Source organism: Fusarium coffeatum (genome assembly GCF_003316985.1).
Source record: "Fusarium coffeatum strain FIESC_28 chromosome Unknown BRIP53273_contig_26, whole genome shotgun sequence".
NCBI lineage: Eukaryota > Fungi > Ascomycota > Sordariomycetes > Hypocreales > Nectriaceae > Fusarium > Fusarium coffeatum.
In genome coordinates this window covers 202,682-217,077 of record NW_022157823.1, presented here as the reverse complement: position 1 = coordinate 217,077, position 14,396 = coordinate 202,682, and the positions used below count along the sequence as shown (strand labels likewise).

Sequence of the window (14,396 nt, the reverse complement as noted above, 5' to 3'; positions counted from 1 at the left end):
TTAGCGATTACGGGCCGAGAAAGTAACGGGTTGACTCAAGATGTTCCGGTGCGATGGTACGGATATTACTCGCGATAGTACTCATCCCTCAAGTCAAGGATCGTCGTAGCAACAGATGAGCATGTAACATGTTGAACCAACCTGCATATCATATTATTAGTCCCCATACAAACCAAGCTCGAAAGGGTCTTTCTCCGCCCCCATGGTTCGACAATCTTAATTGCTTACCTTGTTCCCCACTGGAGCTACAGCCAACTTGTCTCACCAACCGTTGGACATGACAAACTCTTTGGCGATGGAGTTGTGTAATGCGTTGCAGATATCCCCCCGAGCTAGGATCGCGATAGACCGGAAGATCTTCCCGCAGAGGCTTGCATGAAGTTAGGGACCAGGCTTGTGGCCGATAGGCTTAATGTTCGGGGTAGTTTGAATAGCTTCCTGTTTGTGAACTGTGTCCTGTTGGTTTGAGTGTTCAAAAGGACCTTTGGTGGACGTCTATGCTTGGGTGTCGCCGAGAGTAAAGTGAGGTTGTTGAGTGCGGCGCAGTATGTGGCATGAGAGCCTCAATCTCACGCCACTCGTGCGTGGTTAACGCAACGACATGTTACCTCCTGGGCTTCGTCAAACGCTCAATATTGATCGCGTTGTCAGCTTACCACCACTTTTTATGCATATGCACTCGAACAGATCGTTCGAAGGAAACACATGTTTATTTCAGTAGGGAGCAACGAATACAACCAATCAGAGGGAAGCTTTGGATTCGGCCTGGGAATAAACAGAAAATGGCCGTCTCGTATTCCCGATCCCCAATCTAGCCAATATTAGTAGAGATTGGAAAGAACGAATACCTATTTTGGTTTCTTCACTGCATTTTTAATCTACTGCAAAGAGTCACAATGTACATGCTATCCATTATACCGCTATACTTGCGTTGATTAGTCTGGCCTACCCAGCATAGGAGACTGATATCCCGCACAAACACTGCACCTTGAGCGTTGTGGAGAGCTCAGTCTAGACCCGAGCTAGATCATCAAGAGCTAATCAACTTAATTCACCTCTCATTCACATCTGACAGCTCAAGAAAGCTCTCTGCAGGCACTACCGATACTAAAATGTGGAATCATTCCCATCTTCCCAAGCTTGGATTCTATATCAATCATTGTTATACTGGAATCAGTCCAACTGGGTGCAAGCGGATGATATAAGGTATTGGAATGACCGCCCAGAATTATTGCGGTCGCGACGCGTGTGATGCTGATCTTCATTTGATGACTTCAACATTAGGCGAGCTGCATTCGTTACAAGTAACACAGGACAAAGCTCTGTTTTAAAAGACTGTGCTCCTTCATGAAACAAAGAGACTCCTTTCAGAATTATACAGGCAAGACTTAAGCTTACCACCGTGAACAGTAATAAAAGGTTCTTTCCTTGAAACAATTTCGGCATAACGGCACTTTGCGAAGCCTTTAGCGGCTCTTAGCAATTCTTGTCCAGCGCGCTTCAGCTGCTCAGGCCCTGGGACTACAGACTTACCAGATTATGATTGGACGAGACAGTCTTGGCTAAACCCAATGTCGTTACACTTGTCGCTTTAGGTTGATCAAGCTGGCGCCTCAATGACCTCATCGAAACGAGCCAAGCTGCTGTGATGTCTTTGATTTCTGGTCTTGGAGGCAGTCGCAATCTTGGAGGGCCCCGCCTGTTTTTCTTGTGTGTCGCGAATGATCATGATGTTTGCAACTTCAACCTCCCCTTTTTTCTTGATGCACATTTAATCAACTCCATCATCTATCCATCAATTAATCACTTTTTTGCATCCTTCTCGACTGCCGGTCGCGATTGATTTGGTCCGGCATCTGCATTGCACGACACCCCTGCGCTGATCCTCTAGACCCATCGCGACGCAGAAAAACACACCCAATTTCCCATTGATAGCTCCATCGAGTCGCCGCTATCATGGGCGAAGCCGATAACTATTACAACGGGGGCCAGCAGCAGTATAACGGCGGTTATCAACAGCAGTATCAGCCCCAACCTCCTCCCGCCGCTTTCCAGCAACAGCAGTATCAACAGCAACCATACCCGCAGCAGCCATACCAACAACAGCCGTATCAGCACGATCCTTCCCAGAATGGCGGTGGGTATATGCCCGCCCAAGGCTACAATGACAATGGCAATGAGAAGGGTTCTTTCGACCAGCAGTTCAAGATCGCAAAACCAAAGTACAATGATCTCTGGGCTGGCATCCTCCTGATCCTTGTGTTTGCTGGCTTTGTCGTCGTCTCTGGTCTCGCCCTTCAGGGTTACTCTGCGAACAAGGGCAATGCCGGTGATGGAATTTACAACAACCCCAATGACTTTTCGCTCAACACGAGTACCGTTATTCTGTTCATGTTTGTTCTCGCGGTCGCTTTCGTCCTCTCGTATGCGTACGTTTGGATGGCCCGACTCTTCCCCAAGCAATTCATCTGGGTCACCGGTATCCTCAACGTATGCTGGGCCATTGGCACCGCCATCTTCTACCTCTGGCGCAAGTATTGGTCCGCTGGAATCGTCTTCCTTATCTTTGGCTTGTTTATGGCATTCTGCTTCTGGACATGGATCTCACGAATTCCCTTCTCGGCTCTCATGCTAAAGACAGCTATCGATGTTAGCAAGAACTACGGTCACGTTTACCTCACCAGCTTGATCGGAGGCATTATTGCCACGGCCTTTGCCGCTTGGTACTCGATCACTCTTGTCGGAATCTACATCAAGTACCAGCCCGCCAACGATAACCCCTCGTGCGCCGATGGTGGCTGTAGCCAGGGCAAGGTCATTGGCCTCATTGTCTTCATCACCTTCGCCATGTACTGGTTCTCCGAGTGGATCAAGAACACGATTCACACGACAATCGCTGGTGTGTACGGATCTTGGTACTTCAACCCTCACAACTTTCCCAAGGATGCCACTCGAGCTTCCGCCAAGCGCGCCTTGACATACAGCTTCGGTTCCATCGCCTTGGGTAGTTTGTTGGTTGCCATTGTCCAGTTCCTTCGCCAGATTTGCAATGCTGCTCGCAACCAGGAGGCCGCGGATGGAAGCATGATTGGTTACGCTCTGTTCTGCTGCGTCAGCTGCCTGCTCGGTCTTTTGGAATGGGCTGTCGAGTTCCTTAACCGCTACGCTTTCTGCCACATTGCTCTCTACGGAAAGGCCTACTTCGCAGCTGCCAAGGATACATGGAAGATGATCAAGGACCGTGGTATGGACGCCTTGATCAATGTAAGTACGTCCACATCCGTCTCCATTTCAACTACTAACATGCGCAGGACTGTCTCATCGGACCCGTCCTTTCCTTCGGCGCCCTCTTCATTGCATACGCCTGTGCCCTTCTGGCCTACCTCTACCTCTACTTCACCGACCCTGCCTACAACAACAATGGGCAGTATACCGCCGTCGTCTTGGCCTTTTCCTTCCTCATCGGCTTCCAAATCGCAAACATCTTCACCACCCCCATCTCCAGCGGTATCGAAACCATCTTTGTCGCTGCTGGCTGGGACCCCGCGGTCATGTGGCGCGATCACCCAGAGCTGTACCAAGAGATGTGCAGAGTGTACCCTAAGGTCCAGCAGGTCATTCGCGACCGCTAAGTTAGGAGGGCTTATTGGATTGGAAAGAATTATTGGACTAATATTGCTTACCATTGAATGATACCATAGAAGGATTCTGGAGGAACGTTGTGTTTTTCTTGTGGAGGTGGAGAAATGGCTTTCTCTCGCGACGTATCGCGATGAAAGTATGTAATGATAAACATCTAATATAGTATCCCATTCCCATTGACCTTGTGTGGCTTGAACTTCACACCTTTCGGAACGTGGGTGCTCTTGAGGTGCTTGGCCAGCTGTGATGACCTTTCAATCGAACCAACTAGTCAACTTCCTGCATTACAACGAGTCAGCTGGGCATGAATGATCATTTCAGAACGCTCAGTACCAACGTGTGTCTTCCATTTCATACACTACTCGAGACAGCCTAAGAAGTGATATAAGCCCATGTTATCACATATAATCCCAGGTGGTTTCGTCAGTGTCTACAGCAAAGAGTTGCACAACAGGAGCGTCAGAATATATCTTTGTTTATTGACGATAGCCCACGTTCTGGGCAAAGTATACCATTGCTCTTGAATAACGTGCTATGATCCTCAGTTATGCCTTGCGCTCAAAGTCCACAGTCAACCCCGGAAGAAGCTCAATAGACTCAGGACTATCCTTCGTTCCCAAAAGAGTCAACTTGATCTCTGCCTTCCCATTCCCACCCTGAAGCGTCGACAAAACAACCTTGTTACTCCCCTCATTAGGTCCAGCAGGAAGATCATACGGCCACTCCCCGTCCGCAGCCTTTTGATTGTGAATAGCGTTGTACACAGGCTTGTACGTAGCGATATCCTTCTCGGGCAGCAACACAGTGACTCGTGAAACACCCTTTGCGTGAGAAGGATGTTTGGTATATTCATGAAGCCCGTCACCACCCTCCGCCTTGAACGGCGATCGCAAATGTCTCTCCGTCTCGTCAACGCACCAAAACGGGATCGTCCCAGGGAAAATTCTGTTACTGTTTGGATCAAGTGCCACTGAAACGCGACACTTCATCAACACACCATCAGGTCTATGTCTCTGAAGCGAAGTGAGATCTCCGTAGGTGATTCCATTCCCCGCATCAGCGACCCGTTTCTGAAGAGCGGCGTACTCGGCTTCACTGTGAAGGGTATGCGCCCAATCAGCAATCTTGCCCTCTTCGAGATTTCCCCATCTGTGAGCGCGGCGCTTTTCGGGGTCTACGCCTTCTACGAAGGCGATGAACTCGAGATAGGTTCCGTCAGCGAGGTGGATTAGTTTGTTGACTGTGAGGCCGTCTGCGTGGGCGCCGCCGTCGATGACTAGGAGAGATTTGGAGAGGTTTTGGGTTACGGTTTGGAGGGTTTGGTAAGAGACCAGGATAGCGAAGTGGTCGAGAATTGGGAGTGACATTTTGCTTTTTGTGAGTTGTTTGGTTAGTGTTGGAGATGAACGGGGAGTGGTTGATTGCGTGTATAAGAGGTATGCGGGGGTTCGGGGTTGGTTCGGGAGGAGTTCCGAGTTGCATTAAGTGCGGCAGAGCTGCATCCCATTGATGAAAGGAACAAGTCAACTCAAACGCTCTCACAGAATATTCACCAACACTCACCAAAACTCATTTCTAGTAGATTCAAAATGATAGAATAACATCTGACTATCGGTAGAAATCCCAGAAGTTTTGTAAACGATAAGATATGATCATAGAACTATGAGAATAAATTGCGCAAAAGGTATCTAAAATTCGACCAAACTCGACTAAAGCATAATAAAACAGTCTATCAAGCAATGCAGAAACAACTCCAAAATCGTCTTTCATATATCGGTCTTGCATCTTAAGCGGGCTGATGTCCCCTACCACCCTCAATCGTCCGCTCTCGACAAACCCCAACAGCAATCTCTAACCCTCTAAGATTCCCAGTACACCAACTCCTCACAGCATTAGCCTTCATTGTCATTTCAACCACCTGGCAAATCTTATACAACGGCCCGAGGATCGCAATATCCTCCTCAACGTATCCCTCCGGTTTCGTATCCCACCAGTACCCCGTAGCCGTCCAGGCACTTACATAGACATCACCATTGTCCACTGGAGGGACAAGAATGGATGCCAGAAATTGTATACCCGATAGGGCATCCGTGACTTGACAATGTCTGCATTTATCTGATACTTTGCCTCCTTCAGCAATTGTGCCTGGAAAGGTATGTATTTCGGAAATGCTTCTGGGCATGACCATGCCGAAATGCACGTCGTCGCAGCCTTTGTGGATAAGGTCCATGCGACATGCTGGACAGACAATAGATTGGTCGTTGTTGATGAGGTTTAAGAAGTGTGATGCAATACATCTGTTGCCGAACATATGACCACAGGGCAAGATTCGTGCTCCATGGGAAATTGTACTGTCGTTGTGAAAAGTGTGTTCATGCTGGAAGATAGCCATTTTGTCAAAACAGATCCCGCAATCGAGATCTAGGTTATCGTAGGAAGATGGATCTTGAAGGAGAGCATCTCTGAGGGCGGGCCAGTAGGTATTGGTAAGTTTGGGTTGGTTGGAAGGTGGTTCTGGGTTAAGGATGCTGTTTATGGACATCTTGGAAGTGGATTGGGGAGCCATTTTAGTAATAGGTATATTGGAATGGAGAAGATGAGAATTGAAACTAGACGAATGGAACTCGGGGAGGTAGACAATTTATCTTCATGAGCCTGTGATTCAAGTATGTCCTTAGTGTTGAGTATCGCTTATTGTAGTTCGTGAACATGTTAAATGACAAAGAGCCTTATTGTTCGATACTCTTTGACTCACGTCCTAGTCTCTTGAACAACATCTACCCAGTCAATAGAATTGGTCCCAAACAAAGAATTCAAGAACAGCACTGATACTGAACGAGAAGGGCCATTTCAGCCTCTTACCACGAACAAGCCGCTATCTTCGAAACAACACTGCAATGGATTCTTTCCAAGTCAGTGTTCGGACGAACACATGCACTACGTGGACTTGGGTCAGTAGATATTGAGTGGCAGAGATGTCGCTGAAACTCAAGCACCCGGGCTGACCATCATGGCCACGAATGAAGTGAGCACGAGAAAGTACTGAGTTTAGGGTCCAAGGTTGATATCAGGCAATCTGACCGCCGACATCTGGTAACAGTGATGCCTACGGTCAAGAGTGGAATGATCGTGTCTGGAGTAAGTTGTCTGCGCAGTGACGGCATTCGACAAATCGCACTCGCATTACATGGAGAGACGAAAGGAACCTCTCTTATTGGGACTCCGATATCAATTGTTGTAGCAAACTCGTGAACTAGCTAAGTCGGCATACTCTGTGCCTCGACAAACCCGTGGTGATTGAATCACACCAACACTCCAGTATCCGTGAATCATGGGTCTAACTGCTATTTATAAGAATAATGAACCGTTCCCCCTATGCCTCAGTAAGACATTATCGTCTTGACAATACTTATTCCAACCTGGTGTCATTTGGTGACTCAAGGCCCATCCCCTGACCTACGCGTATCGTGTAACACTTTCTTCCTCCTTTCAACTCAGGGTTCGATGTCTTGTGCTTTGGTTGTTCTTTTGGCTTTTCAGGAGAAGTTTTGCTTCTATGAGTAGAGGCATTGGACTGAGAGGCCTGGTCAACATCCTTCTTGGACTCACTAGAGCAGCAGTGAGGTCGTTTGTACTTCTTCTGTTTGACCTTGGAAGGGGACTCTTGACTTCTGGAACTTCGAAACCGATTCTCGCAATATAGCGTCATCTGTTTGCCCTTGGAGGGGGATTCATCCTTGGTGGGAATCCAAATGCGACCCTTGGCATCCAAAACCATCTCTCTGCCCTCGAGGGAGGATTCGTCCTTCGTAGCAAGCCAATAATGACCCTCGCCAAAGTCTTTCATTGTCTTACATCCTTCGTGTTCCAATGTATTGGATCCATGTTCTTCCGCCGTCTTGTATTCGTCTTGCTCCACTGTGTTGAGATCTTCCACTGTGTGGAATGTGCATTCTTCCGTTGTCTTGCATGTGCAATCTTCCACTACCTCAAGGTATTCGCTCACTGAAGTCTCGTAACCAGAGAGTTCAGTTGGCGGGGGTGTCAGGATGCCAGTGTATTTCTCTTTCTTAACAGATTTTGCCGAATCACTAGCATCATTCGATGGAACAGAAGGCTTAGATGAAGAGCCAGATTCTGACTCGAAAGCGTCCTCGACGAATCTCTTGTAGCCTTCTTTATGCATGTTCTTGTAGAAGTTGTAGTAGAGTCTGTGGAAGTGCTCGTGGCTGATATCATCCGCTGTAGCCCTTCCGCGTTTCCTGCGTCTAATGTTAGTGAATATGCTTCTGCAGTTGACAAGACCACTAACTTCATTTTTATCTCTTCGTACTCCCGCAACGATTCGATCTTGTGGGCCAGATCCTGCGATCTCTTGGAGTTCTCGTAAGCCGGCTTGAATTCCGGATGTTTCACGGATAGGTATTTGTAGATGCGAACTGCATGATCTGCGTATTTGAGGCCACCGGGAAAGATGGTAAGCATTGCGAACAAGGGAGCTCGATGGTATAGGGTGAGTCCTTTCTGATTCGAAAGGATCATTTCAGCCGAAGTTTGAGCCAATTCAAGTTTGCCCTCGCTGAAAAGATTGAGGACCCAACCGACACGCTTGTTACACTCGGCTTTGGTGGTGTTAGAATGCATCGCGAGTAGGTGCTTATGGGACTTGCCGGTCTGTTCAAGCTTCGCTGTTTTCGACGGCGACACTGGGACTGATGTTGGTGATGGCTTCGATGATGACTTTGATGATGGGTAAGGGGGTAAAGATCCGGGAGGGAGGTTGATGGGTGCAGTGTTGGATAGCTTGCTGGGGTATTCCCTGAAGATTCCATCGAAGGGCTTGGGGGGTGATGAGTTGGACTTTTTGGGGTACGATAAATAAGCTGCTTCAGCCTGACCTGTGCTGGGAGTTGAAGGATGTGTCATCTTGATGTCAATAATGAACCAAAATTGAGTTGCGGATATCTGATGAGAGTAGTGTTTTGATGGATGATTTGCAAGAGTAGAGTTGGGAGAGGAAGATTGATGGATCTGAGGTTCCATTATAGCACCGCTTTTGCACTCTCCCTTTGTGTCGGTGGTCGAGTAACTTGAGGAAGGAGCACTGGATCTCGTGGGTCATGTCAGGTACCTACCTATCTTTAGGCAAGAAACTTAGACGAGGAATGCGAAGCGCGCCTGCCTTTAGACAAGATTAGGCAGGCTTAGTAGAGAGATAATGATTGTGATTCACCTCTCTTTCGAGGTAGGAGGCGAGTTGAAGTGGTGGCCAAATGCAACGCAGTATATTTATTAACATCATTTGTAGTTACTTAGCTATAGATAATTATAGAAGAAAACATGAGTGCGAAAATTACTTTACCTTGGTGCACAGGTAATGAAAGAGTCTAATCAGAGAATTGAAAGTAGTAGGGGCGTCGTACACTGTTGCCTAGTCCCTCCATACTCAAACACACCATTGTTCAACCAACACACCTCGAACATCATCCAACACACCAAAATCAAGTCCATCCTGACGGAAGGCGACGATAATCATGTCAAAGTCACGTTCCAGATCTTCAACATTCCAACTTGACTCGGCCAACCGCTGGATCTGGGGCACAGCTTCTTGCGACACAAGAGGATCAGCCCAAGCGACGTCGACCTTGTTGGTCAGCACCAAACTCTTGGCCAGCTCAAGACCAGGAGAGTTTGCGAGATGCGACTGTCCACGCTTGAAACCAATACCAACAACGAGAACGCGGGGTCTCAGCCCAGTGCCGTTCTCACCGCAGAGGCGCGTCACGGCGCGTTGTGCAATTTCGGAAGGCCGAGCATGCATCTTTTCAGCAGCCGCTCGCAGAAAAGGAAAGTGACTGTTGGAAAGGAGATACCATGGGTTGACGGGAATGCAGTGTCCGCCAACTCCTAGACCCGGTGAGAAGGGCTGGTAGCCAAAGGGCTTGGTAGAAGCGGCACGGCAGACCTCGTAAGGGTCAATACCGTGTGCGCCGCAAGCGTCGGCCATCTCGTTCGCATAGGCGATGCAGACCATGCGCTGACAGTTTTCGTACAGCTTCATCATCTCAGCAACTTCTGGCTTCGACACAGGAACAACATTGTCAAAACTCTTCGAGTAAAGTCGAATAATGGCATCGAGTGATCCAGGAACAAGATCGTCCAGTCCAGAAACAATCTTAGGAATGGCTTGAGCTGGTGGTTCGACACGGCCTGGATCAACGCGCTCCGGCGACATGCCTGCAAAGAAGCCGCGCTCCTTAGCCAAAGGACCAAGAAGAGCGCGCGTCATTCCTACTGCAACTGAGCTTTCCACGACCACGACTGCACCCCGGCGCCCATAGAGACTGACGACCTCGATGGCACTCCGAAGGAAAGATGAGTCAATGGTTTTGTCGGCAAGGAGAAGAGTTGGGACCGAAATGAGAAAGTGGGTGGCCGATGCCAGGTCCGAGGCTTTGCTCGTGAACCTCGCGCGCCCGCCAATGGGTTGCTTCTGGGCCAACTGCAGCGTCCTGACTTCCGATACATCGTATCCAAGGACATCGTGGTTTCTGGAGAACACATCGACGAGGTGCTCGCCCACGTAACCGACTCCGATGACAGCCACCAGTGGCTCAGCGTTTATGTCGATAGAGTCTGTCACGACGGGCTTGAAAGCATCTTCGGTCTCAGATATCTCACTAGGAGGGGTGATGTCGTAGTATTCTCTAGTAGAGAAGTTCCATGACTTTGTGTCTGGTTGACGACTAACGAAGGGCAGCCCCTCGACAAGGAGACTCTTGGAGAGAACCTGGGTCATGATGGTAGCGATCGACAAGGTAGCGAATGAATAGTGTGGAGTGGATGATGCTTCTGAGAAACAATTGGGGCTCAACAGCAGCATATGTATCCATCAGGACGACACGACTCCAGGCTCGTATCAAGGATATCGATCGACTCGTCCATACATCATGACACGGCCGCTCAATCGAGAACTGTGCCGTTTCTTCTCCCCACGTCAGCACCGAGCGGCGTCAGGCCTCAGTCAAGGGAACTTTTTCTTTTCACAAGTTACTTCGATGCCTCGAGCGGTAACTTGGCCGACGGCTGGGGAGTGAGTGAGTGCCCCTGATCAGCTCGATCATACGAAATGCACCCAACCACGCAGGATCTTCACCCAGACACATCTACTTTTGCGAAATCACAGCAACCGGAACTAGCAACCGCCACTTCGCATCTCCGACTGAAAGAAACCTTGCATGGACCATGAAGCCTCCCCAATGCCTTGGTCAATCCCCTGTATGCCCTGCAGGACTCGACTAGGTCGGAACACTGCAGCTCTTTCAGCTAACGTGCCTGGACTATCATTTGAGTTCAGCTTGATTGTTGTACAGAGCGGCGAGAGTTTGTCCAGGTCCAGGGTGAATGAACTCCTTTACTACATCTCCAAGTGTATCAAGCGAGTTCACTTCCCGATCGATTAGCGCGAATGGATACACTCAGCCGCGCGGCAGCTAACAGAAGCAATGCGAGACTGTCTTGCGTTGATACAGTCTTTACTTTGGTATATGGCTGAGACTTGTTAATTTGCCATAATAATGAGCTCAAGGTTGCGGGCTACTGAGAATCACCCGATGCCAAGGCGCACGCGCAGACGTCCATGATTACCAATTCACCCGCAAACAATTTTTAAATGCATTGAGGCCGATCACATCTGAGAGGCTTACGAGCCATGCGAGAAGACCCACTGTGATACCGGCCAAGACGGCAACCTAGGAACAGATCTTCAACGTGCATAAAGTGGCGTCAAGGGCATTTCTTCTCGACTTGACCCGATTACGGGAGACGGGATAACCATCAACCTGGCAAGGCTGTCATTATCAGGCACCGGCCACACAATAGTGCAAATTTCAGCTTGGAAATCTTCCATATTGCTGGCAGAACACGTCAATCATTGCCCTTGGCGAGGCCATTAAGCTTAAGGCCCCCTGCCGTGCTCCCACCTATGCTTGTATCTTGATGACATTGCAGGAAATTCGACATATCAGATAAGCAGCCTGCCCTGAATCTATTCTTGGTCTGGTACAACGGTACACAGGAAAGAAAAATAGTACTGGCAAATACGAGCATGCCAAGGCTGTACGCATACTGCTAGTGGAAAGCTTAGGAAAAAGAATGGTTAGCTGCAGGTGCTCTGCATCTTCATTTTGCCAGGAATATCTCCCCTCACTCAACTTATCCGACCGTGAGAATGGGCCGGGTGAAATGAGCGGCAATGGTAATCAGATCACCTAATCCGTGGGAGCTATGAGTCTATGGGAAGAAGCTGCGATGTGACTGTCAGTTATCCCCGAGATGAACATGGATGTCCCAACATCTGCACGTTGGGGATATTCTCTACTATTGATCGTATCAGCACGTCGAGCATGGCCCAAGTGAGAAAAAGAGAATAATTGAGAGACATGGAGATGGCTGGCTGACTGCTAGTCGATGCTTCTTCGACGTGGATCTCTACTGTCCATGTCATGGTGCCATTGTCTAGGGTGGTTGTCCAGGATATCGGGCTAGTACATCCAACCTGGCTGATATGGTCCTCTCGTGTTCAAACTATGCAGACTTGGGCGTTCAATAAGTCTGATACTTTTTAATTAATTATTGTCTGGCTGAAGGAGCTGCAGTCATGCCCATGGGCCATTCCTACTGACCCCATTTAGATAAACTCTGGCTCCGCTCAACGGACTTGATTACAATTACCGCTCGGCCGCTCACATCTCTTCCCAACCTTCATTAGCTTTGCATCATTTTTGCTTCACATTTCGTTTACACTCGCTTTCAGTACTGCTTCCAGAATGAAGACCAGCGGCTCCATCACCCTTGCCTCCCTGCTGTTGCATGCAGGGGCTGTCCTGGCGGGACCTGTTCTGGCCGTCGACGACATCTTGTCACCACGGCATTCGAAGCTGAGAAAGCGTGCCGAATGTGGTTCTGGGATTGGCTCGTGCAATGCCGGATCCTGTTGTTCGGAGAGTGGCTTCTGCGGAACGACGGGAGACTTTTGTGGTGGCTCAGCTTGCCAGCTCGAATACAGTGATTCTTGTGATACTTTGTAAGTTTTGCCTCAGATTGAGATCTCACGAAAGTCCGAGCGCCGCAATATGGAATGCTGACATTGGACCAGTTTTGGACCGAGTGGAAGCAGCACCGAGGGCATTTCTCGCCCCAAACTTGGCAGTGTACCCTATGGTAGGTCAGATACCTGATGCGCGTCAATCACGATGCTTACAGAATATTTGCAGGAAGCATCATCAAGACTTGCACAACCCCCGGTGTGGTCGCCCTCACATTCGATGATGGCCCGCTCTCCTACACCAATGACCTTTTGGATCTTTTGGACTCGAAAGATGTCAAGGCCACTTTCTTCGTGGCTGGAAACAACAGGGCCAAGGGACACATGGACGATTCATCCCTCCCATGGCCAGCTGTGATGAGGCGCATGTACGCTGCAGGCCACCACATTGCCAGCCACACCTGGACCCATCGCAATCTCAATCAGGTAAACAGCACCATCCGAACATCTGAGATGATCTACAACGAGATGGCTTTCCGCAACTTGTTTGGTTGGATCCCGACTTACATGCGTGCTCCATATCTCGAGTGCAACGCTGGATCGGGCTGCCTCGCTGAGATGTCCAGACTTGGTTACCATGTTGTGGACCAGAACGTCGACACCAAGGACTACGAGAACGACAGTCCTCAGCTGATCCAGAACTCCAAGAACAGGTACTCTTCCGGGGTATCTACCAACTCTGGCAGCAACCAGTACATTGTTCTGGCTCACGATGTCCACGATCAGACGGTTCACAACCTGACTTCGTACATGATTGACACAGCCCGCAGCCGTGGCTACAGACTCGTCACTGTTGGCGAATGCCTTGGTGACCCTCGGGCGAACTGGTACCGAACAGCCTCTCGAGACCGAGATGTCACCAGCACCTCGACAGCTGCTGCTACCCAGACAGTGCCAGCCACCAAGACGACCACGACTACCAAGGCCACGGCTACAGGTGGACTCGTCATTTCCCCCAACCAGAAATGCGGAGGTAATACGGGCTACACCTGTCAGGGATCAGCTTTCGGTAGCTGCTGCTCCTGGTATGGTTATTGGTAAGCTTCTTTTATTTCTTTCTTACAAAGTTCCCAACATAAACTACCAGCATGACCCCCGCTAACTTGGACCCCCACAGCGGCTCGAGTCCAAGCTACTGCGGAACTGGTTGCGACGCAGACTTCGGCTCTTGTACCCCTCCCAAGGGTGACATCCACGACACTACCAACGGGCTCTGCGGATCCGAAGTCAAAGCTTCGTGCAGCAAATATGGAGACAAGACGTGCTGCTCTCAATATGGATACTGGTAAGCGATTAGTTTAGCGTCCGTCGTAAGATCTCGCTAACATTAGCACAGCGGCAATAGCGCGACTCATTGTGGAACCGGATGCCAGAAGGGCTTTGGAAAGTGCACTTGAAGAAAAGAAAAGCGCAAACGGAGGCTCTTGTTTACCCGTCAATAGCGCAGTTTTGGGAGCAAATGCCGGTGTGACCAAGACGGGAGAGGCTTGCGGAGTCAGGTAATACGACGGAAACACTTTGGATATTCGGGATATTATTGATTGCCTCCACTTGCTTTGTATACATTGTTACTTTCTCATCCTTGTCAAGGATTAATGTGTCACTTTGTTGGCGCTTATAGGTCGATACTTTTTTCTTTCATTAATAT

General features: G+C 49.1%; 4 protein-coding genes across 4 annotated transcripts; 2 read left to right on the top strand and 2 right to left on the bottom strand.

Annotated features, from left to right (window-relative positions):
* Positions 1-1,956: 1,956 nt before the first annotated feature.
* Positions 1,957-3,632, top strand: FIESC28_00941 (uncharacterized protein; the record flags this gene model as incomplete). Its single annotated transcript, XM_031155092.1, has 2 exons — positions 1,957-3,264; positions 3,312-3,632. The coding sequence occupies 2 exons, from the start codon at positions 1,957-1,959 to the stop codon at positions 3,630-3,632; spliced, it is 1,629 nt and encodes a 542-aa protein (XP_031020887.1).
* Positions 3,633-4,187: 555 nt separating this feature from the next.
* FIESC28_00940 (uncharacterized protein) lies at positions 4,188-5,009 on the bottom strand (the record flags this gene model as incomplete). Its single annotated transcript, XM_031155091.1, has 1 exon — positions 4,188-5,009. One exon carries the CDS (start codon positions 5,007-5,009, stop codon positions 4,188-4,190), a length of 822 nt encoding a protein of 273 aa, XP_031020886.1.
* A 2,042-nt stretch (positions 5,010-7,051) lies between these two features.
* FIESC28_00939 (uncharacterized protein) lies at positions 7,052-10,441 on the bottom strand (the record flags this gene model as incomplete). The annotated part of the gene is made up of 3 exons (XM_031155090.1): positions 7,052-7,904; positions 7,955-8,746; positions 9,099-10,441. The coding sequence occupies 3 exons, from the start codon at positions 10,439-10,441 to the stop codon at positions 7,052-7,054; spliced, it is 2,988 nt and encodes a 995-aa protein (XP_031020885.1).
* A 2,029-nt stretch (positions 10,442-12,470) lies between these two features.
* On the top strand, positions 12,471-14,145 carry FIESC28_00938 (uncharacterized protein; the record flags this gene model as incomplete). Its single annotated transcript, XM_031155089.1, has 5 exons — positions 12,471-12,727; positions 12,800-12,864; positions 12,918-13,785; positions 13,836-14,033; positions 14,085-14,145. The coding sequence occupies 5 exons, from the start codon at positions 12,471-12,473 to the stop codon at positions 14,143-14,145; spliced, it is 1,449 nt and encodes a 482-aa protein (XP_031020884.1).
* Between the last annotated feature and the right edge of the window lie 251 nt (positions 14,146-14,396).